The sequence below is a fragment of the Cynocephalus volans genome, chromosome 4 (assembly GCF_027409185.1).
Source record: "Cynocephalus volans isolate mCynVol1 chromosome 4, mCynVol1.pri, whole genome shotgun sequence".
Taxonomy (NCBI): domain Eukaryota; kingdom Metazoa; phylum Chordata; class Mammalia; order Dermoptera; family Cynocephalidae; genus Cynocephalus; species Cynocephalus volans.
The window spans coordinates 118,506,795-118,534,274 of NC_084463.1; the positions used below are offsets into that span (position 1 = coordinate 118,506,795).

The following is a 27,480-nucleotide window of genomic DNA, read 5'->3' on the forward strand; positions in this document are numbered from 1 at the left end:
GAATAGTGATCTAACTTATTTATATTTTAATAGGATCATTCTCGATGCTGTATCAAAAACAGAGAGATGTTGGAGGCCAAAGACAGAAGCAGAAAACCTTGTAGGAGGCATCTGAAGTAAATTAAATGAAAGATAATGGTGACGTGGATCATCACTGAATTTGATCAGAATCTAGATATATTTTGAAGAATATATCAAGGATGAGGAATCAAGGATGACTCCAAAGTTAAGAGTATATCAATGGGGAAGCTGTGTAGAAAGATTGAGAGCTCAGTTTTGGTCATGCTGAGTTTGAGATGTCTATTAAACATCCAAATGGAGATAATAATAAGGCAGTTGTATATAAGAATCTGGAGTTCAGGAGACAGGTAGAGGCTGGAGACATACATTTGGGAACTGCAGACATAGAGATGGTATTTAAAGCTATGAGACTGGCAGAAATTACCAGGAGAGTGAGAACAGAGAGTGCCAAGGACTAAGTCAGTGGACACTCCAACATTAAGAAAAAGAAGCATCTGCAAAGGAGACTGAGCATGAGTACCGGTGAGATAGGAAGAAAACCAAGTGAGTGTAGTGTCTTGGAAAATAAGAGAGGAAAATATATCAAGGAGGGAGTAACCAACCATGTTGAATGCTACTAATATGCCAAGTAAGATGAGAATAGTAACTGGGTATTAGATTTGACCTCAGAAAGGTCATTGGTATGAGGGAAAGACCAAAAGGAGGAGGTTTAAGAAAGGCAGAAGAAGAACTGGAGATAAGATGGACAGACAGCTGTTTTGAGGGGTTGCCACAAAAGGGAATGAAGAAATGAAATACTGTGGGCAGGGAAAATGGAATCAAAGGGAGGATTTCTTAAGGTTATTTTAGGGCATGTTTTTATGTGCTACTGAGAGCAATCCAGTACAAAACAAAAACTGATAATGAGAGAGGAGAATTGTTGAATTGATATCCCTGAGTAAGTTAGAAGAGATAAAATCTAGTGGAGAAATCAGCTACAGATAGAAGCAAAGTTAACTGAGCTATAGTAAGAGAGAAAAGGCAGATATGGTCATGCAGGTGATGGGAGGTAGGCATACAAAAGTGTTCAAAAAGTTCAAAGAAAAATGGAATTAAAAGATAATATGAATCTTTCCTTGAACTTCTAAAGAACCCTTGTATATGGGGGTGGGAGTCTGCAGAAGTTCTCTTATTGCATTACTTTTCTCAGTGGAAGTTCAGGCAACTGTAATAAGCAACACAAAAAAGCAAAAACTACTGGTCTGTCATAATTTGTCTTACTTGATCCACTCATATTAACCCATGGTGTTTTCTTCTTCTAAAAATGCTCATATTTTTACATACAACTGGGCCAGGGAAACCTAAGTATCTGCCAATAGTTCAATACATACAAGGTTCACCAATAAAAATATGTGACAAACAGGAAAGAATGATATGAGTTATTCAGATTTATTTTTATGCCTTGGTAGAAGCCTCATTTATATGATGATAAATTATTTACTTCAAGTTTTAGGACACTGACCTATAATCTAAAAAAAAAAAAAAAAAAAAAAAAAGAAACCCTTTCCTTCATAGGGCTTTTCCTCTACGAAAGAGAAGTATTCTAAAATTTCACATGTAAAAGTAAAATGCACTTTTCAACAACAGGAGATTTTGACTTTGCTTATGTGGAGAAATACAAGTTTTCAAGGGTACTTACCAACAGTGGTCACAGGAGGCTGGGAAGGGTACTGAGAACTTGTTGTGGCAGGATATGGACCACCAGGTGGGTAAGGACAGCCTGGGTAACCACTAAAGAAAAAAACAAAAACCATTAAATGTTAAGATGACCTAGCATGATAGTATTTTTAAGAACCCTGTTCAGGAAATTAAGCTTGACATACTGTTGTTTTACCATTTAATGAATTTATAATTTTAGAGCTTCAGGTGTTTATTTGAGTAAGGTTCTATGCAAATTCAATTAATGGCACTGGATTTACTCTTAAAGTGAATGGTTAAATACTCTTGCTTAGCCCTGGTTATTTCAGGGTCATCTTCCCAGGAGCAGAAAGCAACTAGAGTATTTCTAGTTCAGTATCAGAAGGAACAAATATTTTGTGGGAACGTTCTGTTCTGATTTCCTAGAATATACGGAAAAGATACTATTTAACTTTTATGTGTGGCTCATTGGTAACCTTTGCGAATATAAAGGTACTTGAAAAAGTTCATGGAAAAATAGAATTAAAAGATGTACAAATTTTCACACAAACTTTTTGACGTACCCTCATATTTAATCTGAAAATATACCTCTTCAAATAGTTTTATAAAAACTTTCTTCTCACTCTGTGGATAGTTTGTCTCAATCATGTATTCACATTAAAGTCAGAAGGAACTTTCTTTAGAGGTATTCTCCTCCATCTCCTATCCAACATCTTATCTATAAATATTATTTACAACATCCCTGACAAACGGTCACCTTTTTCTATTGAACACTAAACGTGATTTCAATATAACTTCTTAATACTAGTCCTAAATTTGCATTCTGGAAGGCCATTTGAATATATGAAGACTCCTAACACTCAAATACTTGAAAATGTCTAACATTTTCCCCTCAGTGTTTTCTTCTACAGGTTAAATATTCTTAATTCCTCCAACCATTCTTCATAGGATTTGATTTTTAGATATAACCACTTTCCTCTGAATGCTCACGAGTTTGTCAGTGCTTCCCTTATAATGGAGAAGAAAAGTAAAACAATGATTACTAGCTACCTGTTACTGGACAATAAATCTAATCCTATTTTAGCTGCAATTGTCAGATCTATGACATTTGCAATTCTGATTAACATGTCTTCTACAAGCCCATTAAAATTACTCATTAAAAAGAGCTAGCACAGAGCCCTGAAGCAAGAGCTCTTTCTGAGTTCATGGTTAATAATCCTTTTTCAGTGCAGTGGTTCAAAGATTCTCTTATCTATACTACCAGCTTATGCTTTATAACTTGTCCCCAACAAAAAAATTTTGTAAATGACCTGCTGAAGATTCAATATAGTCATGATAACTTGCTTATCTATCAGTATGAATGCAAAATCAAAAAGGAAAAATTTTAAGCATGTTTCTAGTCTCTGGTAATTCATGCTATGGTGTTGTAAGGAAAAAATGCTAATCTTACTCAAATTTCTCAATCCACCTTTTTGAAAACTGAGATAAATTGCTCATTTTTTCTGGATTTCCTCCCATTTTTCATACCTTTTCAAAAACAATCTGAATTTTTCACTAACTTGGTATAAAATTCTCCTAGGTGTACAGATATTAACTTCAGAGAACTCCCTGTCTCTTTACTTTGTTTGCTCAATTTCCCCTTCATGGTTATTCTCCATGTGTAGGGTTAATAATTTTTCTTGAGTAAAAAAAAATTGAGTTGTGCTACTTTCTATCTTTGCAGACTATTAAACGATTTGCATTATGTAGCAAATCTTTTTCAAATTTTGAAAGAGCCCTTTTTGACCGAAGTGCTTTTAAAAAGCATTTTCCAGTACTCTTATGGTTCTTTTTCCTTTATGTACCCCTAAAAATTAACTATTTATAGGGACTGGCCAATTAGCTCATTTGGTTAGTGTGGTGCTGATCACATCAAGGTCCAGAGTTCGATCCCTGTACCAGCCAGCTGCCAAAAATATAAAGTAAAAAATTTTTTAAAAATTTACTATTTCTTATATTCAAGGCACTGTTTCTAAGTGTTTGAGGTAGGAGCTAAGACATGAATATATCTCTTTCTCAAGATGCTAACAATAAGACTAGGGCAAGATGCCTGTAAACAATCCTGATAGAAGGACAAAGGAAATAACAAACGCTAAGTAAACGTTATCCTATTCCTTCCTGGGATTTTTTGGACTTTCACAGCTTTGCTACATAAAATGAGTGGGCTAGACTTGATAATTGGTAAGTTTCCTCTCAGTTATAAATTGTATAACTCCTTGCTGCTCCTTCTATCTCTAAATATCTAATCTTCTTTAAGGTCATCTTCATAAACCAGTTCTTTCATCTATGAAGCTACCACTAAACTCCCACCTCCACTTGATGTGACCTCTCCTTTAGAGCTCTATTTATCACAGCACTTACCATTTTCTGTCTTTTCTGGTATCAGGAACTGTTTCCTAATAATCTTAATATATGCTTGCTAGTACATATACCAAAACTGGAAAAACCACTCTTGACATACCTTTTAGCCTCCTTGTAGAGACACGCTACAGGTGCTAAATAAAACTTTCAAAGATCTTAAGATTTGGAAGAGACCTTAGAGATCATTTAGTCCAACCTTCTATAGCAACAATAAAGACTCTCATATTCATTGCTTTTAAGATAAAGAATCCTCTTTAGTCATTGACTTATTAATTCTCCTTTAAGACAAAAGGAGAGAGGTTCTGATGCTCTTCTTCAAAGAAACATGGCAATTAAAATATAGTTGCCCTTCATTCAGTATGTTGTTTTGATATTAAAAGTTACATTTCACAGGGAAAAAAAGCATTAAGGCTTTGAAAAATAGCTGCTTCAAAAACTGACATCCTCAAAGGACACTTTTATGATTACCTAAGACAAGTGAGTAACATTTACATTTTTGTTGGTATTTTCAGCCTTCATTTTTATTTACAAGTCTCTCTTAAATGTCTTTATTGTTCATAAGTCCATTTCCTTATTGTACTTTCAACAACTATTCATTCCCACTATGTCCAAAGTTCCTTTTTACTAGCAACTGTTGATTCTAAAGGCTTGTAATTGCAAGGATTCAGACAGGATTCCATTTCTGGAACTTAATCAGAAAATTCAGTACCTCACGAAATCTAAAACTTAAAACCCACTTATACATTATTATCATAGGAATCTTTCTCTATTGTTCCTGACACAGGTTCTTCTTATCTCTACTTACCTATATAAAGTGACAGAATGTTTATTATCTTATAAAGCTGGTCCCTGAAATTAATAAAGGTCCAGAAATAAAATAAGTTTCCTAAATTGTCAAGATCATAGATGTTATATACGTACGAACATGTTTTATCTATGACAGGTGTTCAGGAAATCTGGCTGCATTTATCTGTGAGGGCTATGGCAGAATTATATGAAGCTAAGAAGAGTTAGCAGACATAAAATTTCTTGTTAATTGTTAGCGCAGCTGGAAATCTCAACTAGGCATCAATATATGCCAGTCTTGCACTTTAAGGCCGTCCAATGACCACCTTTGGAAAGTACTCCTAGAATACCACTGGAACAAGTACACATTTAAAACACAGTTTAATAATTATTGGCTTTCTAGTGTGTGTTACTAACAGATTGATTTCACTATTAATTTAATTTACCCGTGTTATGATGCTACCAAATAGATGATAAAGGTTGATAGTACTGTGCATGTAGTCTAAGAAGTAAATGAATAAATATCACAGGACAAATCTGACCATGTCATATAAACACATCACATATTGGTTCTCCATAATTTATAGAAAATAAATCTGATGACATCATATAAACACATCATATATTTAGATCCCTGTAATTTATAGAAAGATAAGATCTTTAAAAAAAGCGGTCATTAAAATATTTTTCTGCTTGGCTGAATTCATTATAACTAGTGTTCCATTAACCTTTCAGCTATGTACACCAGACATACAAAGTTCTTTTTTTCCAGATGTAGCATTAATCTTTGTTTTTAAATTTTGTTTATTTTTATTGAAATGTAATTGATTACACACATTTGTGGGGTACAGAGTTTGTGTAACAGTACTTGTGTACAATATTTAATGACCAAATCAGGATAATTAGCATATTCATCATTACAAAACATAATCATTCTTTGTATCCATTACAAATTTCTTGCTTACCCCTCTCCCCCTTTCCCACCTCTAGTAACCACAGTTGTGTTCTCTTTCTGAAGGTCCAACACATTATTACGATTGTTCTTTTCTCCTTCCTTGCTTCCTTCCTTCCCTCCTTTCCCTCCCCTCCCCTACTCTTCTCTCTCCCTCCCTCTCTCTCTCTTTCTTTGCTCCCACTTATGAGTGAGGACATGTGGTATTTCTCTTTCTGTGCCTGACTTCTTTCACTTAACAAAATTTTCTACAAGCTCATTCGCGTTGCTGGAATGGCAGAATTTCATTCTTTTTTATGCTTCAGTAGTATTCCATTGTGTATACATACCACATTTTCCTTATTCACTTGTCCGTCAATGGACATTTAGGTTGGTTCTATATCTTGGCCATTGTAGATAGAACTGCAATAAACATGGGAGTTCAGGTATCCCTTCAACATGTGATTTCTGTTCCTTTGGATATATACCCAGTAGTGAGATTGCTGTATGTATGGTAGTTCTATCTCAGTTGTTTGAGAAACCTCCATACTGTTTTCCATAATGGTTGTACTAATTTACAGTCCCACCAACAGTGTGGTAGGGTTCGCCTTTCTCTACATCGTCACTAGCATCTGTTATTCTCTGTCTTTTTGATAATCGCCAGTCTAACTGGGGTAAGATGATATCTCAGTATGTTTTGATTTGTATTTCCCTGATGATTAGTGATGTTGAGCATGTTTTCATGTACCTGTTGGCCATCTGTATGTCTTCGAGGAACATCTATGCAGCTCCTTTGCCCATTTTTTAATTGGACTATTTGTTTTTTCACTGTTAAGTTGTTCAAGTTCCTTGTATATTCTGGAAATTAATCCCTTGCTGGATGTACAGTTTGCAAATATTTTCTCCCTTTCTGTAGGTTATCTTTTCACTCTGTCGACTGTTTCCTTTGCTGGGCAGAAGCTTTTTAGTTTGATATAATCCCATTTGTTTACTGTTGCCTGTGCTTTAGGGGTCTTATTCATAAAGTCTTTGTCCAGTCCTACCTCCTGAAGTGTTTCTCCTATGCTTTCTTCTGGAGTTTTACAGCTTCAGGTTCTAACATTTAAGTCTCTAATCCACTGTGTGTTGATTTTCATATATAGTGAGAGACAGGGGTCTAGTTTCTTTTTTTTTTTTTTTTTTTATACTATTGTAGAATAAATTTCTAGTTATAGGTCCTTGAAATTGTTATGATATATTTGTTGTGCATTTTTGAGACAATGCTTACATAGGTCAGAGTAAATAAATTACATTTCTTTTCCAAAAAATTAATTAATTAATTTTTTCTTAATTTTATTTTGTCGATATACAATGTGATTGATTATTGTTGCCCATTACCGAAACCTACCTTCCTCCTCCCTCTCCCCCCTCCCACCCAACAATGTCTTTTCTGTTTGCTTGTTGTACCAACTTCAAGGAATTGTAGTTGTTATGTCTTCTTCCCCCAACCCCCTGGTTTTTTTTGGTGTGTGTGTGTGTGTGTGTGTGTGTGTGTGTGTGTGTGTGTGAGAATTTATTTATTTATTTTTAGCTCCCACCAATAAGTGAGAACATGTGGTATTTCTCTTTCTGTGCCTGACTTGTTTCACTGAATATAATTTTCTCAAGGTCCATCCATGTTGTTGCAAATGGCAGTATTTCATTCGTTTTTATAGCTGAGTAGTATTCCATTGTGTAGATATACCACATTTTCCGTATCCACTCATCTGATGATGGACAGTTGGGCTGGTTCCAACTCTTAGCTATTGTAAAGAGTGCTGCAATGAACATTGGGGAACAGGTTTACCTTCGACTTGATGATTTCCATTCCTCTGGGTATATTCCCAGCAGTGGGATAGCTGGGTCATATGGTAGATCTATCTGCAATTGTTTGAGGAACCTCCATACCGTTTTCCATAGAGGCTGCACCATTTTGCAGTCCCACCAACAATGTATGAGAGTTCCTTTTTCTCCGCAACCTCGCCAGCATTTATCGTTCAGAGTCCTTTGGATTTTAGCCATCCTAACTGGGGTGAGATGGTATCTCGGTGTGGTTTTGATTTGCATTTCCCGGATGCTGAGTGATGTTGAGCATTTTTTCATATGTCTGTTGGACATTAGTATATCTTCCTTAGAGAAATGCCTACTTAGCTCTTTTGCCCATTTTTTAATTGGGTTGCTTGTTTTTTTTCTTGTAAAGTTCTTTGAGTTCCTTGTATATTCTGTATATTAATCCTTTGCAGATGTATATTTTGCAAATATTTTATCCCACTCTGTTGGTTGTCTTTTAACTCTACTTTTGCTGTGCAGAAGCTCTTTAGTTTGATATAATCCCATTTGTTTATTTTTCCTTTGGTTGCCCATTCTTTTGGGGTCGTATTCATGAAGTCTGTGTCCAGTCCTATTTCCTGAAGTGTCTCTCCTATGTTTTCTTCAAGAAGTTTTATTGTTTCAGGGTGTATGTTTAATTCTTTAATCCATTTTGAGTTGACTTTAGTGTATGGTGAAAGGTATGGATCTAGTTTCATTCTCCTGCATATTGATATCCAGTTCTCCCAGCACTATTTGCTAAAGAGGCAGTCTTCTCCCCAGTGTATAGGCTTGGTGCCTTTGTCAAAGATCAGATGGCTGTAGGTGTGTGGGTTGATTTCTGGATTCTCTATTCTATTCCATTGATCAGTCTGTTTTTAGGCCAGTATCATACTGTTTTGGTTATTATAGCTTTGTAGTATAGTTTAAAGTCAGGTAGTGTTATGCCTCCAGTTTCATTTTTTTTGCTCAGCATTGCTTTGGCTATGCGTGGTCTTTTGTTATTCCATATAAATGTCTGGATAGTTCTTTCCATTTCTGAGAAAAATGTCATTGGAATTTTGATGGGGATTGCATTAAATTTGTATATCACTTTGGGTAGTATGGACATTTTCACTATGTTGATTCTTCCAATCCAAGAGCATGGGATATCTTTCCATCTTCTTGTATCCTCTCTAATTTCTCTCAGCAGTGGTTTGTAGTTCTCATTATAGAGATTTTTCACATCCTTGGTTAACTCAATTCCTAAGTATTTTATTTTCTTGGTGGCTATTGTAAATGGGCAGGCTTTCTTGATTTCTCATTCTGCATGTTCACTATTGGAGAATAGAAATGCTACTGATTTTTGTGTGTTGATTTTATATCAATCTACTGTGCTGAAATCATTTATCACCTCCAAGAGTTTTTTTGTAGAGGCTTTAGTCTGTTCAATTTATAGGATCATGTCATTTGCAAACATGGACAGTTTGACTTCATCTTTTCCGATCTGAATGCTCTTTATTTCCTTCTCTTCTCTGATTGCTCTGGCTAGTACTTCCAACACTATGTTGAATAGGAGTGGTGAGAGTGGGCATCCTTGTCTAGTTCCTGTTCTTAGCTTTTCCCCATTCAGGATGATATTGGCAGTGGGTTTATCATATATGGCTTTAATTATTTTGAGATACTTTCCATCTATACCTAACTTATAAAGGGTCTTTGTCATGAATGAGTGTTGAATTTTATCAAATGCCTTTTCAGCATCTATAGAGATGATCATATTATCCTTGTGTTTGATTTTATTAATATGGTGTATCACATTTATTGATTTGTGTATGTTGGACCAACCTTGCATCCCTGGAATGTATCCCACTTGATCGTGGTGAATAATTTTACGTATGTGCTGCTGTATTCTGTTGCTAGTATTTTAGTGAGGATTTTTGCATCTATATTCATCAAGGATATTGGCCTGTAGTTTTCCTTTTTGGTTATATCTTTACCTGGTTTTGGTATCAGGATGATGTTTGCTTCATAGAATGAAAGTGGGAGATTTGCGTCTGTTTCAATCTTTTGGAATAGTTTGTAAAGAATCGGTGTCAATTCCTCTTTGAATGTTTGGTAAAATTCTGCTGTGAATCCATCTGGTCCTGGGCTTTTCTTTTTTGGGAACTTTCTGATAACAGCTTCAATCTCCTTTATTGTTATTGGTCTGTTCAGATTTTCTACATCTTCATGGTTCAGTTTTGGGAGCTTGTGTGTGTCCAGAAATTTATCCATTTCCTCCAGATTTTCAAACTTGTTGGCGTATAGTTGTTTATAGTAGTCTCGAATGATTCCTTCTATTTCAGATGAATCAGTTGTAATATCACCTTTTTCATTTCTAATTTTTGTTATTTGAATCTTCTCTCTTCTTTTTTTTGTTAGCCATGCTAATGGTTTGTCAATTTTATTTATCTTTTCAAAACACCAACTTTTTGATTCATTGATCTTTTGTATTGTTTTTTGGGTTTCAATTTCATTCAGTTCTGTTCTGATCTTAATGATTTCATTCCATCTGCTAACTTTAGGTTTGGATTGTTCTTGTTTTTCTAGATCTTTAAGGTGAAGTGTTCGGTTGTTCACTTGCCATCTTTCCATTCTTCTGAGGTGAGCATTTAATGCAATAAATTTCCCCCTTAATACTGCTTTTGCAGTATCCCACAGGTTTTGGTATGATGTATCATTATTTTCATTAGTTTCAATAAATTTTTTTATTTCCTGCTTGATTTCTCCTTGGACCCATATGTCATTAAGTAGAATGCTGTTTAATTTCCATGTGTTTGTATAGTTTCCAGAATTTCGTTTGTTATTAATTTCTAGTTTTAATCCATTGTGGTCTGAGAAAATACATGGGATAATTCCAATTTTTTTTATTGAGACTTGATTTGTGACCTAATATGTGATCTATCCTGGAGAATGATCCATGTGCTGATGAGAAGAATGAATATTCTGAGGTTGTTGGATGGAATGTTCTGTAGCTATCTACCAATTCCAATTGGTCTAGAGTATTGTTTAGATCTTGTGTTTCTCTGCTGATTCTTTGCCTAGATGATCTGTCCAATATTGATAGTGGGGTGTTCAGGTCCCCTGCTATTATGGTATTAGTATCTATTTCATTCTTTAGGTCTAATAGAGTTTGTTTTATAAATCTGGTTGCTCCAACATTGGGTGCGTACATATTTATGATTGTTATGTCTTCTTGATGGATCAGTCCTTTTATCATTACGTAGTGTCCCTCATTGTCTCTTTTTACGGTTTTTAGTTTAAAGTTTACTTTGTCAGATATAAGAATAGCTACTCCAGCTCGTTTTTCTTTTCTGTTTGCATGGTAAATCTTTTTCCATCCTTTCACTCTTAGTCTATGTGAGTCTTTATGGGTGAGGTGGGTCTCTTGAAGGCAGTATATAGTTGGGTCCTCCATTTTAATCCGGTCAGCCAGTCTGTGTCTTTTGATTGGGGAATTTAAGCCTTTTACATTAAGAGTTGTTACTGAAAGGTGTTGATTTATTCCTAGCATTTTACTGATTATTGTTTGGTTTTCTTAGGTGTCTTCTGTTCGTTGCTTTCTGATTTACTGTTTGTTTTCTGTGTTTGTTGGTTCCTTAGGTTGTAGATAGCATTTTTGTTTGTTTTCTCTTCATGAATGCCATTTTTATTATACTAGTGGGTTTTGATTTTTCTTGGGTTTTTATGGCAGTGGTAGTTATTTTTCAGGAACCAAACCCAGTACTCCCTTGAGGATTTCTTGTAAGGGTGGTCGTGTGGTAGTGAACTCCCGCAGTTTTTGTTTGTCTGAGAAATATACTATTTGCCCTTCAATTCGGAAGGATAGCCTTGCAGGGTAGAGTATTCTTGGCTGACAATCTCTGTCTTTTAGCATTTTGAATATATCATCCCATTCCTTTCTAGCTTTTAGGGTTTGTGATGAAAAGTCTCATGTTAGCCTGATTGGGGCTCCCTTATAGATGATTTGATGCTTCTCTCTTGCAGCTTTTAAGATTCTCTCTTTGTCTTTGAGTTTTGCCAATTTGACTATAACATGTCTTGGAGAAGACCTTTTTGGGTTGAATACGTTTGGAGATCGTTGAGCTTCCTGGATCTGAAGATCTGTGATTTTTCCTATACCTGGGAAGTTTTCTGCCACTATTTTGTTGAATATGTTTTCAATGTAATCTCCATTTTCCTTCCCTTCTGGAATACCCATGACTCAGATATTTGAGCGCTTAAGGTTGTCTGATATCTTTCTCAGATTTTCTTCAATGCCTTGATTCTTTTTTCTTTCTTTTTGTCTGCTTGTGTTATTTCAAACAGCCCATCTTCAAGTTCAGAGGTTCTCTCTTCAACTTCGACAAGCCTGCTGGTTAAACTCTCCGTTGTGTTTTTTATTTCGCTGAATAACTTCTTCAGTTCGGCAAGTTCTGCTACATTTTTTTTTCAGGGCATTGATTTCCTTGTATATTTCCTCTTTCAGGTCCTGTATACTTTTCCTCATTTCATCATGATGTCTAGCTGAGTTTTCCTGCATCTCATTCAGTTTCCTTAGAATTATCACTCGAAATTCCTTGTCAGTCATTTCAAGCACTTCTTGTTCTATAGGATCTAGAGCTTGAGATTTAATATCTTTTGGTGGTGTACTTTCTTGATTTTTTGTATTTCTGGTATCTTTTCTTTGATGTTTATTCATTTTGGCAGGGGGTTTCACAGTCCACAGATCAGATGAAATGAGCAGAGTATCTTCTGTTCCACTGGGCAGTCCGATGAACACAGCAGGAAGACTCAGAGGAGAATCGGGGGTAGCGTGTGGAGTCCCCGGTCTGAGTGCAGCCACCGCCCGTCAGCTGCAGCTCGGCTCGATATGTTGGGGCGCTTGGGTCTGGAGGGCCCTGATGTTTGGGTGAGGAGAGGCCGCCGCTGCCGCTGCCAGGTGAGGAGGTGGTACCGCTGCTGATGCTGCTGCCTCCGCCGCCACTCCGGTGCCAGTCCGTAGTTTCATTCTTCTACATATAGATATCCAGTTTTCCCAGCACCACTTATTAAAGAGGCTGTCCTTTCTCCAATGTATGTTCTTGTTGTGTTTGTCAAAGATTAGTTGGCTGTAAGTATGTGGGTTGATTTCTGGGTTTTCTATTCCTTTCCAATGGTCTATGTGTCTGTTTTTATGCCAGTACTATGTTGTTTTGGTTACTACAGCTTTGTAATATAATTTAAAGTAGTGTTTTATTTATTTTTTTGCTCAGGATTGCTTTGGCTATTCAGGATGTTTTGTTGTTACATATGAATGTTTGGATAGTCTTTTCTAATTCTTTGAAAAATGTCATTGGTATTTTGATGGGGATCGCATTGATTCTGTAGACTGCTTTGGGTAGCATGGACATTTTCACAGTGTTAATTCTTCCAATTCATGAACATGTGTTTCCATCTTTTTGTGTCCTCTTTAATTTCTTTCATCAGTGATTTGTAGTTCTCACTGTAGAGATCTTTCACCTCTTGGTTAAATTTATTCCTAGTTATTTTTTTTTTTTGGTAGCTATTTGGATACACAAAGTTCTTAAAAGGGAAGTAGCAAGGATTTCAAGGTCCGAAACCAATCAAGATCATTGTCGTTATCCCCCCGCCACTGCTTTCGTCTCTGTAAATAAAATAGTTGCCATTTCTCTAGACTGGGAAAAACTCCTTTCAAACTATATTCACATAGCATAAAATTCCACCAATAAACTGAGTTTTTAACTTCCATTAAATTGCAGCTAAATTTATTTTAATGACCTAGTTAGCAACCATTATTTTGATTCTAGATCTCATATTAGAATTGTTAGAGTGAATAAGACTGAAGCCATGTTGGGCCCTAAAAACTGCCTAAGCTTTAGAAAATTTTAAAGGGCACAGATTTTTTTCTCCTCTGTTTCTTCCCATCCTCTAACTTTCTTTTTTTTTAAATAGATGACCAGTAAGGGATCTTAACCCTTGACTTGGTGTTGTCAGCACCACGCTCTTCTGAGTGAACCACGGGTTGGCCCTAACTTTCTTATCTTCCTTGCCAAGTAGAAAAACAAGGCTATTGAAAGCTAATCAGCACCTTGAAAAACTAACATTTTTTTCTTTGAGGCTTGCAGATCTCAGAGAAGTAACCAAAACTAGATGTCTGGCACCAGCAAGGAACTACATGACCAGCTGTGAGATAACAGAGCTCTGCAAAGCTACAGGTAGACCTTGCGAAGAAGCTGACTCCAAGGGCTGGTGGGTTAGCTCAGGTGGTTAGAGTATAGTGTTATAACACCAAGGTCAAGGGCTCGGATCCCTATGCCAGCCAGCAGCCAAAAAAAAAAAAAAAAAAAAAAAAGCTGACTCCTTACTAAATCTTTCCACATTCCACTCCCTTAATACCCTCCTTACTCTCCCTAAAAACCCCTCAGCAAATTTAAGTCTTTGAGATGGTTTAGCTTGCCATCTCCTCAGGCTTTCTGGTTTCCTGAATAAAGTTGCCTTCCGTTTTCACCAATATGTGACTTTTGAGTCTTTTGTTTGCATTTGGCAATGGGCAGCTGGACTTGGGTTCAATAACAGAATTTCTAATACAATTATTCAAAAGATAATTTTTCATTACCTGGGATTTGGAGGGTATCCGGATGGGTATGCAGAGATTCCACTTGGCATGCCTGGCATGTAGGAAGCTAAAAACAATTTTTAACATTTAAAAAATAATATGCATAATCCTGAATATGTAGGCTGTTGAATAAGATATATATCACACTGTCATCCCACAGCAAAATTTCATACAGTTAAAAAATCCAAATCTCAGCACCAAAACAAAACAAATACCCACCTGTATTAGTTTCTTCAGGAAGCAAATATTTTCAAATCACATAATTCTCAAATCATTAAACATGAGTTATAAAAACATTCATGGCAATCCTAACAAGGAATAACTGGCAAACAGGTCAACCTAATCAGCAATATTAGTTCTCAAGGAGTCTATAACCAGAGACAAGAGCTGGTTCAATTTGTAATTTAGAGGAAGATAATTCTGACCTCCTTTGGTCTAAAGTGAGCTTTTTCGAAAGTGACCTCATTATTATATCTAAGAAATCTTCTGATATTTCTTTTAAGACTATGTTCACCAATTAGCACAGCTGATTTTGTTGGCTTATTTTAGAAGACTTCAAATTACTATGAGAAGTTCTATACAAACTTTATATTCATCCAGACTTGTTAAGAACAAAATAAAAGCTGGGAAACACCTGTACTTGGGGGAAAATGTTGAAATCCAGAACATTAATGGCATAGAACTAAGTCAGTGGTGCCAAGAGGCTAATCAACATAGAGAAAGAAAAAGGGAAAAAGCTAATTTTGGCCTTAACTGACAATAAGTTGTTCTCAGAAACTATTTTTCCTCAGTGAAACTTTTCTCACTGAATACAATGGTGAATCAGCCCTTAATTCAATCAATAAATATTTTAGTGCCTTCTACGTGACAGGAACTGAGGATTGGATAACCAAAAAAAGAAAGAATCCCATGCTTCAAGCTGCTTAGAGTCTAGCTGGGGAGACAAACGAACAAGGAATAAAAACGAGTGGTAAGTGTGACAAGGCAGGTACAGAGTGCTATATATGGGATCATCCAAGAAATGGAGCTAAGCTAAACCGGGGGTAAACAAAAGTGATCTAGTTGAGAAATGATATATGAAGGCTTGAAGGTGAGAGAGGTGGAGACTTCAAGAAATGAACTACTAGAGCACAGAATGCAAGTGAGTGGAAGAAATACGCTGGGCTCAGATCAAGAAGGTCCTTAGAAGCCTTTGCCAAAGTTGCCAAGCATATATCTCCAAGCACCAGTGTTCACAGTTTTCCTGTTAGAATGAATATAAAGAAAAAATTTACTTCTGACATCTAAAGTACATACAAGCTAGAATGATGTTCAAAGATATTTCAGAAGGGAAAAAAATCTCTCAAAATGTCACAATTGCTAACTTCTATAAAACATCTTTTCCTCCCAGGAAAGCACAGTTGATCTTTATGAATATCTTTATGAAAAGATGAGGCCACTATTAAGTGTCAGCAACATACACAGCCAGTTACCACCCTCCCCACAATGCTAGTTTCTCTCTCACATTCAAAGTTCTGTCTCATAGTTATAAATAATTTCCTCATAATTATAAGCAATTTTTTCTTTTCTAAGATAGTGAATAGCTAATAATTCCATTAAAGCCTTCAAGTTTTACTTTTGGGAAACAACAAATGTTGTTTGGATCCAAGACTGGCAACGAAGCATATAATAGGATGAAGTAATTTCAGAGCCAGAATAAAATGGGATACTAATATACATAAAATATGGGAGTTATTGTAAGGATTAAATAAAATGTTATACGAAGTACTTCACTGTGACTCATAATTACCACTCACTAAACATTGACTATCACTGTTAGATGTTAGATTATCACTGTTAGATGTCAAAAAATGAGGTTTGACTGTAACGCTTTTTAAATGTGACTCATAGGTCGCTCAAAAGTCATCCTAAAAGAGATAAAAAATATTTTAAGTAATAATAATAACAATAAAAAATAATAGAAGTATATAATTTCTCAGCTATAAGAAAATATTTAATTATGTATCTAAATTCCTGGGCTATTCCTTGATTGTATGGAGAATGGAATTCAGACCTTCATTTCTTTAGAGTCATACCTAATAAAAATGTATATTGTCTAAAAGTATTAAATGTATTAAAAATGGAATGGATGGGCAATAAATTGGGTCTCTTATTTACTTAAATTAGCTCTAGAGTTTAATGTGACTTACAGTGAGTAAGTACAAAACTGAACTGCAATAGTGACCACAGTATCGTCTCTTTCTAGAACATTACATTTCCAATGTCAATGTAAAACTGGAAGAAATTTAGAAAAAAAAAAAAAATGTTGCTTAGGACACTACCTAAATTTCTGGAAAGGTTTTCTTTGTCTTAAGTGGTTGCTGGCTATACTACCTGAGCAAACAAAAGTGATGAGACTAGGAAGATTTGGTATTTCAAACTTAAAGAAGCAAGATTCATGGGCACTAGAGTCAACAGAATTAATAAGATAAAAACAAATTTCTAACCCAAAAGAATCACTGATATCTTTATTAAAAGAGATGTTAATCATAAAACAAAGCTTATTCTGGGAAGGTAAGGAAAGAAAAGAAAAAGGGGTTCAAAAAGTTCTTCCTGTTAGTTCCCATTCAGCTTATAAACCAAGATATTCCTCAAGAAAGAATGGATTAAAGAGGAAGAGGATGATTTTCAGCAGAAGAAAGGTGAAAGTCACATAATTTGTCTTATAAGATAAATAAGTTTGGTTAATTATAAGCTTTAAAAAATTGCCAAAAATAAAAAAAAGCAAAAAACCCCACAGCTCAAAACACAATGAAATCAATACAGATTTAGTAAAGTCAAAACAAGTAAGTACAACCAACTCTATTCACGGTAATTTTAAAGTATCACAAAGAATTATTAAAAAAAAAAAATAGAGATAACAGAGATAATGTAAACCAATTAGGGGAGAACTGATACTGTCTCCATGCCTCCACCTCTCCATACAAGGTAAAATTATGAATTGGCTGTACTAAGGAGAAGAAAGCTGAGAGCTAGGTGTCCAATTGTGTATACCCAGAATAGCTGAATGTGAATGATTTTAGTTGATCTTATAATTCTTATCTACAACTTTGATCCTGGAGTTGCAAAGGGAAAGGAGAAGTCAGACTACCTTTCAAGTTATATCTGCTTTCAAGGTTATCAAATACAGCTATTCTGCAGCATGCATAATTAAAAAAAAATTCTAGCTCTATTCCAGCATTCTTTCTTCTCAATTTTGGAATCCAGCACATCCATACTTAGATTTCTACCCACAAATGGAAGCCCAGATGCCAGTCTTTAGTGGAACTCTGTACATGCAGATGTGGGGCCTCAGAATACCTCCAAAAAATCCACTAATGTGATAAGCTGAAAAGCAAAGTGAAGTCATTAAAATTTTTTTACAAGGCTTTCAGTTTTCATTTGTTTACTTGTGTTTTAAAATCAAATCTCAAGTCTACTTACTATTTGGTGGCCCTGTTGCTTGGTACGGGGGGTAGGATGCTGAAATAGTAGGACGAGAGAAGACTGGAGGTTCATCTCCAAATACCACAATCATGACCTGAATAAGCCCCAACAAATCTGACTGTGGCTAAAAAAGGAAAACAAGTTCAAGTTATCTAGAGTCACTTTTCAGCAAAAAGGAAGTTTGGCCATTTCTTATCAGCTTGATAATTTTCTTTATAGGACCCTGATCATGAAAATTCCATTTAATTAACTTTAATAAAGTTTGGTGGTTTTTAATCAATAATTTACAAGGCTCTTGCTTCATGTATGTAAAAACTATATTAGCCAAAGCAGTATATTCTGAAATTCAGATAGTATCGTTCTTCATTTGACTCCACAGAGCTAACCAAACCTTACTTTAGGCCTTTAAAAGATAGCAATGTTACCTTGGAAACACATATTTTTATTAAAGACAGTATTATGAACTCTAAAATTATAGGTAGATTGTAGTTTAGAAATCACTAGACTGTAGTACAAAACATGCTAATTATTAAAGGATCTTTCCATCCAGTAACAGTTTTAAAGAGAGTACCTGTTTTTCCATAAGAGTTCCTAAAATGTTTTTCTCAAATATCTACTGACCACTAATTTTTTTTTTTTTTTTTAAAGCCGACAGCACCCAGTGTTCTCCGGCAGTCTCCTAACCAAGTACTAACCAGGCCCAACCCTGCTTAGCTTCCAAGATCAGACAAGATGGGGTGTGTTCAAGGTGGTATCACCATAGACTTGACCACTATTTTAAGACAAACTACTCTAGGCAAAGTTGTTCAAACTGTCTTATTTGATGGTTCTGTTTTCACTCCTTAATCTATTTTGTGAATATCTCATCTCATATACTTCCTCATTCACTAGTTCACCAGGTTCTGAAGGATTACTCAGTCTCCTTAACCATCTTCATAACTTCTTTTACTCCTCATGGAAGAGTTTGTTAGCATTTTTCACCTTTCCAAAGAACCAAACTCATCTCATTTGTCAATTTTTTAAAAAAATTTTTTTAAAGATGACTGGTAAGGGATTTTAACCCTTGACTTGGTGTTGTCAGTACCACACTTTCCGACCTGAGCCAACCGGCCATCCCTATATAGGGATCTGAACTCTTGGCCTTGGTGTTATCAGAACGCACTCTGAGCCACAGGCCAGCCCCTCATCTGTCCAAGTTTGACCCAATTTATGGAAGATGACAATAAGTAACATTTCTCAAAGCTTCCTGTGAAAACGTGCTGATTCTCACTGTTCCAATACCCTTCTTGTATTTGTCTGTCAATTTATATGCTGATACTGGGGTAAATATGTGCAGTATCTGTGTGGCACTCAGGGGTATGCACTGTGGATGGTAGGTGGAGGAGTGCAGGGAGGAGGAGCCACTGAGACCATCATCTCTTTTCAATTTTGGAGTCAAAGAAGACTTGGAGTCAAAGAAGACTCCCAAACTAAATCATAACCTCAGACAAGCTTTTCCTAAATTGAGATATAATTCACATACCATAAAACTTACCCTTTTAAAGCACACAGTTCAGCAGTTTTTAATGTATTTACAAAGCTATGCAACCATCACCACCACCTAATTCCAAAACATTTTCATTGTCCAAAAAAGAAACCCTGTACCCATTAGTAGAGACTTCTCATTTCCCTCTCCTTGCAGCCATTGGCAATCACTAATTTACTTTGTTTCTACAGATTTGCCTCTTCTGGCTGTTTCATATATAACAGAATCATACAATATGTGGCCTTTTGTATCTGGCTCCTTTCACTTAGCATAATGTTTTCAAAGTTCATCCAAATTGTAATATGAATCAGTTCTTCACGCATTCTTATAAACATAGTTTTGTCAGGACAAGTTTTATTTTAATTCTTTATCACACCATTCCTGTCACACTATTCTTTGAAGGAAGGAAAATTAGTCTCATCTTTAATATCTACTTCCAGGCTTATTATAAAGCAACAGGTCATGAATTCAAACTTATTCAGAATGACTTGGACTAAGTTGACACAGGATATGAAAAAAGTGGCAAGTGTATCGCACAGTTTATTTTAGCTCAAATGCCCAAGGATCAACTGAAACAGGTACTACTTTTATAAAATTGCTTTCTCATTGAAAACTCTGAAAACTTAGAGGAAAATTCCTCTCTTCTCTATCCCTTTTCACTTGTTTGCTTTTCCAGCAAGCAATTAAAAAGTCAGACTTTATATTCTAAGCGGTATATGATAGAGTCAAGATTAGGATTAACAAGCAATTTAACTAGTAAGATAAAGATAAATGACAGTAGCCACAGTATACGTTCTGTGTCATACTAGATTATTGCAACACCCTCCTATGAGGCTTCCAGCTTTACTTACTTTTGATGACTGGGATGGTTTTCTATAAAAGTTCATACTCCCTTTCCATAATAGAGTTGTTGCTGAGAATAAGGTGACTACATTTTCCAGCCCTCCTTGCAAGTAGTGTTTTCCAATGGAATGATTTAACTTCTAAGGGTTTAACCTCTAAGCCAAGGTGGATAAGAAGGGGGATATTCTTAACTATCTCTTTGCTCTTCTTGGATGCAAAGGACTCTGAAGTCCTGGGAGATGGTGGCTTCGCAAATTGGAAAGACCCTGGGTCCCTAAAACACCAAGTGGAGGAAAGCTACCTGCCAATAAGGAACACTCTTAGTGGACTATTATGTAGGCAAATTTCTGCAGTTTAAACCTTTAACATTTTGGGCTAGTGATTACTAGCTAGAGAGCTAACTAATATATTTATCTAGAATATTTTAGATGGCATGCACAATAAGCATGGCTTTTAATATGCTACTCTTGTTCAAAAATCTAAAATAACTCTCAATGCCTATTAAAGGACAAAGTCCTTAGCTGAAAATCAGGATTCTCCATGATATAACCTTGTTTACCATACCAAAGTTAGTCACTATATTTCTTTTTATCAGATTTGGGAAATATGTCATACATACAGAAATATATAAAATATATGTAATTTTAAAGGGTAAAAATAAAGAAAATACCTGTTCAGCCATCATCCAAGTTAGGAAATAGAAGACTGCCAATAACTTAGAAGCTCCTCATGTACTCTAGAGGTAACCACTCCCCCATCTACTCTAGAGGTAACCATTTCTCTTAGTGGACAGTCATTCTTTTGCTTACTTTAAGCATACTACCTTATGAATAATTTCTTAAACCATATGTTTAATTTTGCCTGTTTTTGAGCTCCATATGAACTAAATATAACTATGTGTTCTACTGAGACTTGTTTCTTTTGTTTAGCAATGACTGTAAGATTCATTCCTGTTAAATAGCATAGCTATAGTTAACTCATTTTCACTGCTGTATGGTATTCCACTGAATGAATATACCTCTATTTCTTTATTCATTCTCCTGTTATTGATAGTCATCTGGGTTATATCCAGGCTTTGGCTTACTAATCATGATGCTGTGAACATTCATGTTATGTTTCAAGTCTGTGTTTTATAACTGGGTTACTTGGGGATACGGGTGTCCTGTTTCTACTGTCTTTTTTCCCTCTTGGTTCTCTTTTTTGGTGTACTTGATAGTTTAAAATTGTATGCTAGACATTGTTTGTGAAATATTACAGAGGGTCTATACATTATCTTCCTCCAACAAGGATTCACCCTACCCTGTGGCAGGCAGATACAGTGAGGAATACCTTAATAACATCAGGCACTGAGCTGACACAAGGCTGGGTTCTTGGAAGGCTCATTCTACCTCTGAGTTACTGCTACTAATATGTGTTCCTCCACTGGTATCAACTAAGAGCACAGGGTATTTACTTGTACTTCTCCTTCTTGATAAGTTTCTGAACTGCAAATGCCTACTCAACCTGAGACCGCTGAGAACTTGGCGTGTCTTTCAGAGTCTTTTAACTCAGCTTTGTAGCATCTTGTCTTTGAAGTTTACAAGTTAGTTCAGCATATCTCTTACAGGTGGAAACTCAGTCTGACTCAACTCTGTGTGGCTTCCTGTTCTCCCAAATCTTGGATCTTAAAGTCCTGGCTACCTTGGTAGACAGAAGAGCAAATTTTGTCTTTTCAGCTAGAAACTCTGCAGGCTTCTCTGCCTCTTAATGAAGGCCCTCTGCCCCGATTCCCAGCCTTTCACACTGTATCAAGAATCAGTAAATATTCCTTGGAAAGAAGTTAGTGGCAGAATGTTGGCTCATCTCTTTGTAGTCCTCTTCTCTACTGAATCTTGGCCCTCTAAGTCTTGATTGCCTTAATGGCTTTCCAAAGCCTTCCAAAAGATGTTGTTTGTATTTTGTCTAGTTATTTTTGGCAGGAACACTGGTCTGCCACAGTTACACCATCAAAGGTAGAAACAGAAGTTCCCTATTATTATTTTTGACACGAATGCTTGAGTAATAAGATTTGAGGTCCACAAATATATTCCACCTGTATGCTATTGTTAAATGCATTTCTACTATTTGAACCCTATTTTTAAAGGTTCAACTCAAGCAAGTAAAATAGTGAATACGAGGATTCTGTAAATTAGAGACTTTTTATCCTCAGCTCAGTGATTAGTCCATTATCTGAACTTATCCATCCTCCTTAGAATCTTCCTTCAGTGTTAACAGAAACCAGATGCTAGTGAGCAAAATATATAAAACACAATTCATTCACAGAACACTATTAATACTTACGTGTTTCCATTCATGTAGGTAAGGAAGATATATCTTCCCATTTGCATCAACATGCTTTCCTGTTTTAATAGTCATTGAACTAGTAGGCTTAACAAAACAGATAGGGGGATTATATGGGTATGTGTCCAGCAGCCATAGGCATATTGGAATATTATAAGTATTACCTGAAAAAGAAAGAGAAACTTCAGGTATTCTATTTTTATTATTTTTCAATAACAGCTTAATAGGTAAGGAATACAGAGGTACAACTAAGCAACGCTTTAAAAAAAACTACAACAAATATTTTATGTTTAAAAGTTCTGTTTAAACAAAGATCAGTATCTCAAATTTTCAGTTTGTAAAATACATCATTAAGGATTAACGGATCACTACTCTGCCAGGATCTGCTTGCGGTTAGAAACATTCTTCATGAATTATCTTTTGACCCAATCTATTCTTTGCTACTTGACTCTTGCATTTCAGTTAATAAAGGTCACTGCGAAGGGATAGAGAAGGAAGGAAGAGCATGGAAGTGCCATATCAGAAAGTAATAAGCTAGACATAAAATTCCCTTGCCAAAAGCCAGATTATAAGACCCAATCCAACTGTCAGATGCTGACTGGTGTCCACAGCTTGATATATGGCATTTTCAGTGGTAGCTACTCAGAATCAAGGATGTCATTCCCTTCTCTCTTTATGTAACAGAATCTTAGTTGAGAAATTTGACTATATATAAACTGAACAAACAGTATTTCAAAAAATCCAATAGAGTTAATATATTAAAGATAAATCACAGTCTTTTCTTACTATGCTCAAAGCCCGATGTCCCAAGTAACTGTCTGAATCACCTGACATAATTCAGATGCAATTTTTCCCCTTAGAAAGTTTCACCACATATAAACATGTACATATAAATTTCACCTAAAGAAATCAGATAGTTGTGGAACTTTGGATTTATTGTTTTTACCCTAAATTACTTCTACAGTCAACAACAAAGTTTCAATAAAATATTTCCTAATACATAAAACATAAGTTTATTTTCACCATTCAAAATTTTTTGCTTGGGCTGGCCCGTGGCTCACTCGGGAGAGTGTGGTGCTGATAACACCAAGGCCCCGGGTTCGGATCCCATACAGGGATGGCCGGTTCGCTCACTGGCTGAGCGTGGTGCTGACAACACCAAGTCAAGGGGTAAGATCCCCTTACCGGTCATCTTTTGGAAAAAAAAAAAAAAAAAAAAAAAAATTTTTTTTGCTTTGTGAAAATGAAGAATTCCCCAGAATAACTTAGGCATGTGAACTATGCCATATGAAGAACGGTTGAGGGAACAGGGGTTTAGCTTAGATAAAAATTTATATACCCCTCTAATACCTATTTCCCTCACCAGAATTTATTTCACTCAGTCCTCCCTAAACTTATCATACTCGCTTTATACAATGCTAATGCTCAATTAAATATTTTTTCCTTCTGCCTGGAATGTGCATCCTGTTATGAATGCTTCACTCATTCACACTTCCTGTGATCTTCCCATGTGGCCTTGTTCTCTTCTGTAATACCATACAGTACCTTTACATTTTATTGTCTTATAGCAGTTATAGAATAGTGTAAATATCTATATATTCCCTGTTTCCCCTATTAGTGTGAGTTCTTCCAGAGAAAGTACAGCCTCTGTTCATCTTTATATCCATAGCACCTATCCCCATTATCACATGGACAGCAGGTATCGTGTGAAATCAATGGGTAAGTTAGAGGGATAAAGGTCTTGGCTAGTCACAAGGAATAATTAACAAACAGAGCTGTCCAAAAACAGAACAATCTCTTATTAAGCTGAACACTCCCTTATCACTTTAAGTATTCCAGCAGAGGGTGGATGACTGGCTAACAGAGACATAATTACCTATCATCAGCATTATCACCAACTTCACAACCATAAAGAACAGTTACTTTTTATTGTCTACTTATTATATACCAGTCTCTGTGCCAAGTCCTTATCTCAATGAATTCTCATTTCCCCTGAGTTAGGTACTATTATCCAAATGTGATAGATGCCCACGGTCACAAAACTGACTAATAACAGAGAACTCAAACCTAACTCTGTCATGACTTTAAAGCCTCTATTTTGCCACTATACTAAACAGCTTTCCATTGTCAAAAGTGTCTGAATGGTGTGGGAGGTTGAACTAGGAGGCATCTAAAATCTCTTTCTAGTTCTAAGATTGTCTGATTCTATGAAACATTAAATTCCTCCAGTATACTTACTTGTTGAAATATTTTAGTAAGGAAGTTTAAAAAAAGCTGAAAATGTTAGCTGCTGCTGTCAAATGAAATTCAATTAGGAGTTCAAATTTCTGTATCATCATGAGAGCCATGAGAAAGTATGTTTAATTTACTTATAACTCTTTGGCAACATTATGTAATAAAAAATACATCTATACTGAAAACATTAATAAGACATTTACCTCTATAAGGCACAGGAATTGTTCCAGTGAGGTTCATTAGTTCCCTGGAACTGCCATCATTAAAAACTAAAAGGAAAGAACAATGATTTAATTTAAGCATTTCTGTAGACTCCTATGTAAGTTATTCTTTCAGAAACACTGGTTAAAATTCATTATTATTCTTGAAAGGGGCTAACTTGTTAATGTATTATCCATTCTGTCTAATGACAAAGAATCCTTTGTTGAGTCACTCAGTGTGATCAGCTTTTGAATGAGTAAAGCAAAGTTGTTTTCAATTACTTGGAAAAATGGATGTAAGTGCTACAGTCTCAGTAAATATGAGCTCTTGGTCTCCAACTAACATGATTATAAAAGTATTTAATAATCACTATCAAATAATACCATACTAAATGTTAACCTGATATCATAGTATTTGAGAAATCCCTATTCTTTTTTTTGGTGGCTGGCCAGTACAGCGATTGAACCCTGGACCTTGGTCTTATCAGCACCACGCTCTAAAGAAATCCCCATACATTTATCCCTATTCACTGTTATTCTCAATTGTAATGTAGTATCAAAACACAGTATTAAAAATAAAAGTTTTCACAAACATAGGCATTTTCTTATAATATGTATTTCTCATACCACAGATTTTTCTATTCACTATTGATGTCAATAATTGATTAATTAGGGTACATAATTTGTATTACATGGACTGCGATCATTTTTAGCAATGATATGGAATTAAAACTGTATCACATAGGGAAAAGGCTGTAACACACAGCACAAGAACATAGAACTATTCTGTTGACCTAGGTTGTTTCACTTACCTGTTTGACAAATGTAAACTGTATTGCAATTTATTCTGACTTTGTGCAGTTTAAAAAAATCACCTTATTTAAATTTGGGGCTTCATTTACTCTAAAAGTATTTTGATAACAATGGTTTAGACTTGGTCCAGCCATAAGAAGCTATACAAGATTTGTTTGATGATGCTGCAGTCTTTGTCAATTTTGATCAACATATCCTTTTTATTAGCATGCAGTGAAAACTATACACTTACAGTAAAGTTCTAGCCAGTCATTCCCCACTCCATGCCATCAAAGCCATTTTAAAACTAACTTTAATTTTAGTAATATGAGGTTTTTTGTAGATCAAACACCACAGTTAAATAACATGGAAAGAAATAAGATAGGTCAAAATGAAGGGGAATCTTGTGCTAGGTTTGGGAGAAGACTTTAGGTTCATGTCTTTGTTCAGAAAACGCAGAACTGATTACCCCTCTGTTGTCTCCTACCTCTCTTCACCAGGCTCCTAATGTTTTCAAAGCTCTAGGAGGTGAGTGTAATTTAGAAAGTCTCAGCTGCAAAACTCAGTTCCTTGCTTTCAGAGCCAAGGACTTCAAAATGGACAGGAGGCAGCATGGGTTTTCTTTTGGCCCTGGCACATTAGGTGTTTTCAAGGAGACAGGGTTGAAGAAATGATGTTAGAATTTGCTGGGGACAGAAAAGACTATTTTTGAAAAAGGAAAACTCTGGGTGTTATTTCTTACTTAAATCCCAACTTTATTTTGTCTCAATAAAAAGTAGAGATAAATTGCCACCAACTGCCCTACAGAATTAAAGACCATATTAAAAATATTTCTCTCATTTATAAAATGAAAGGGACAGTCCACAGTATAGTTTTGCAAAATGTGTTCCTGAAAATACAGAAAGATGCTATAAGGGGAAAAAAAGAGGTCAGTAGTTAAATAACTTTAGGATATACTGCACAATATATTCTATTCTCTCCCCTCTAGGTGATGCACAACACATTAGCTTATCAAAGGCTCTGAGAAATCTTGGTGCAGTAAAACCCATTTAATTTTGCTTAATCCAAAACTGCTTAAACTTAACCACAGAATTCTGCTTTTACTCCACCCCCAGCAACATTCTTCACAACTAGGGGGTCTATAGATAACACTTTGGGAAATGATGGACTAAACTATCTTGAACATCTCCTCTTAGGTCTAAATTTGCATAGCTCTACATTAGAGTATTTTTTTTTAAAGTTAAAAGAACTAAATAAACATAAGATGTTATTATTAGATCTTATAATTTCCTATCTCCCAATACTTTCATTAGGTGGAGGTTCAGTTCTACAATTGAAAAATCAACCAACTTATAAGGAAAATGGGAAAACTACAATCATTAACAAAAAGAGTAAACTCAAAGTAAAGTAATTTGTATTTTTATTGCATAAACTCACCATATGAATCCAACACAGGTTTGAGATCTTTGTATAGAGTAATAACGTTGATAGTTTCACGTACAGTTAGGTCCCTGTATTTGTACTGAAAAGCAAAATCACATAAGAATTTAGTTTAAAACCAATGTACATACTTAATTGTTAGATTAATTTTCTTAGTCTTATTTTCACTAATCATTAAAACCTTAAAGAACCTTAATAGCTTTCTCTCATGCCACCTATTTGAACCCTTACTGAAGCTCACCTCCATTTTAGCTCTTCTGTCCAAGTTAAAAGGCCCTACACCAATCAAATCCTAATCATTCTCAAAGACCTAGTTTCATCTCTCTCCCTCTTAATGAATCCTTTCCCAACTTCCTTTTAGCCCATAATTATCTCCTTTCCCACCAAACTGCATTTATTGTCA

The 27,480-nt window shown here is 35.5% G+C and overlaps 1 protein-coding gene and 1 pseudogene across 1 annotated transcript in view; both read right to left on the bottom strand.

Moving 5' to 3' along the window:
- Nucleotides 1–27,480, bottom strand: part of TSG101 (tumor susceptibility 101) — a 45,331-nt gene that overhangs the window by 11,799 nt on the left and 6,052 nt on the right. Inside the window, exons 2-7 of the mRNA XM_063094324.1 lie at nt 27,075–27,159; nt 24,849–24,914; nt 22,411–22,574; nt 17,721–17,847; nt 14,259–14,325; nt 1,700–1,791 (exon numbers count right to left, since the gene is read on the bottom strand). Coding sequence (XP_062950394.1) covers nt 1,700–1,791; nt 14,259–14,325; nt 17,721–17,847; nt 22,411–22,574; nt 24,849–24,914; nt 27,075–27,159 — 601 coding nt within the window. The remainder of the gene's footprint in view (nt 1–1,699; nt 1,792–14,258; nt 14,326–17,720; nt 17,848–22,410; nt 22,575–24,848; nt 24,915–27,074; nt 27,160–27,480) is intronic.
- LOC134377485 (5S ribosomal RNA) lies at nt 18,370–18,488 on the bottom strand (annotated as a pseudogene).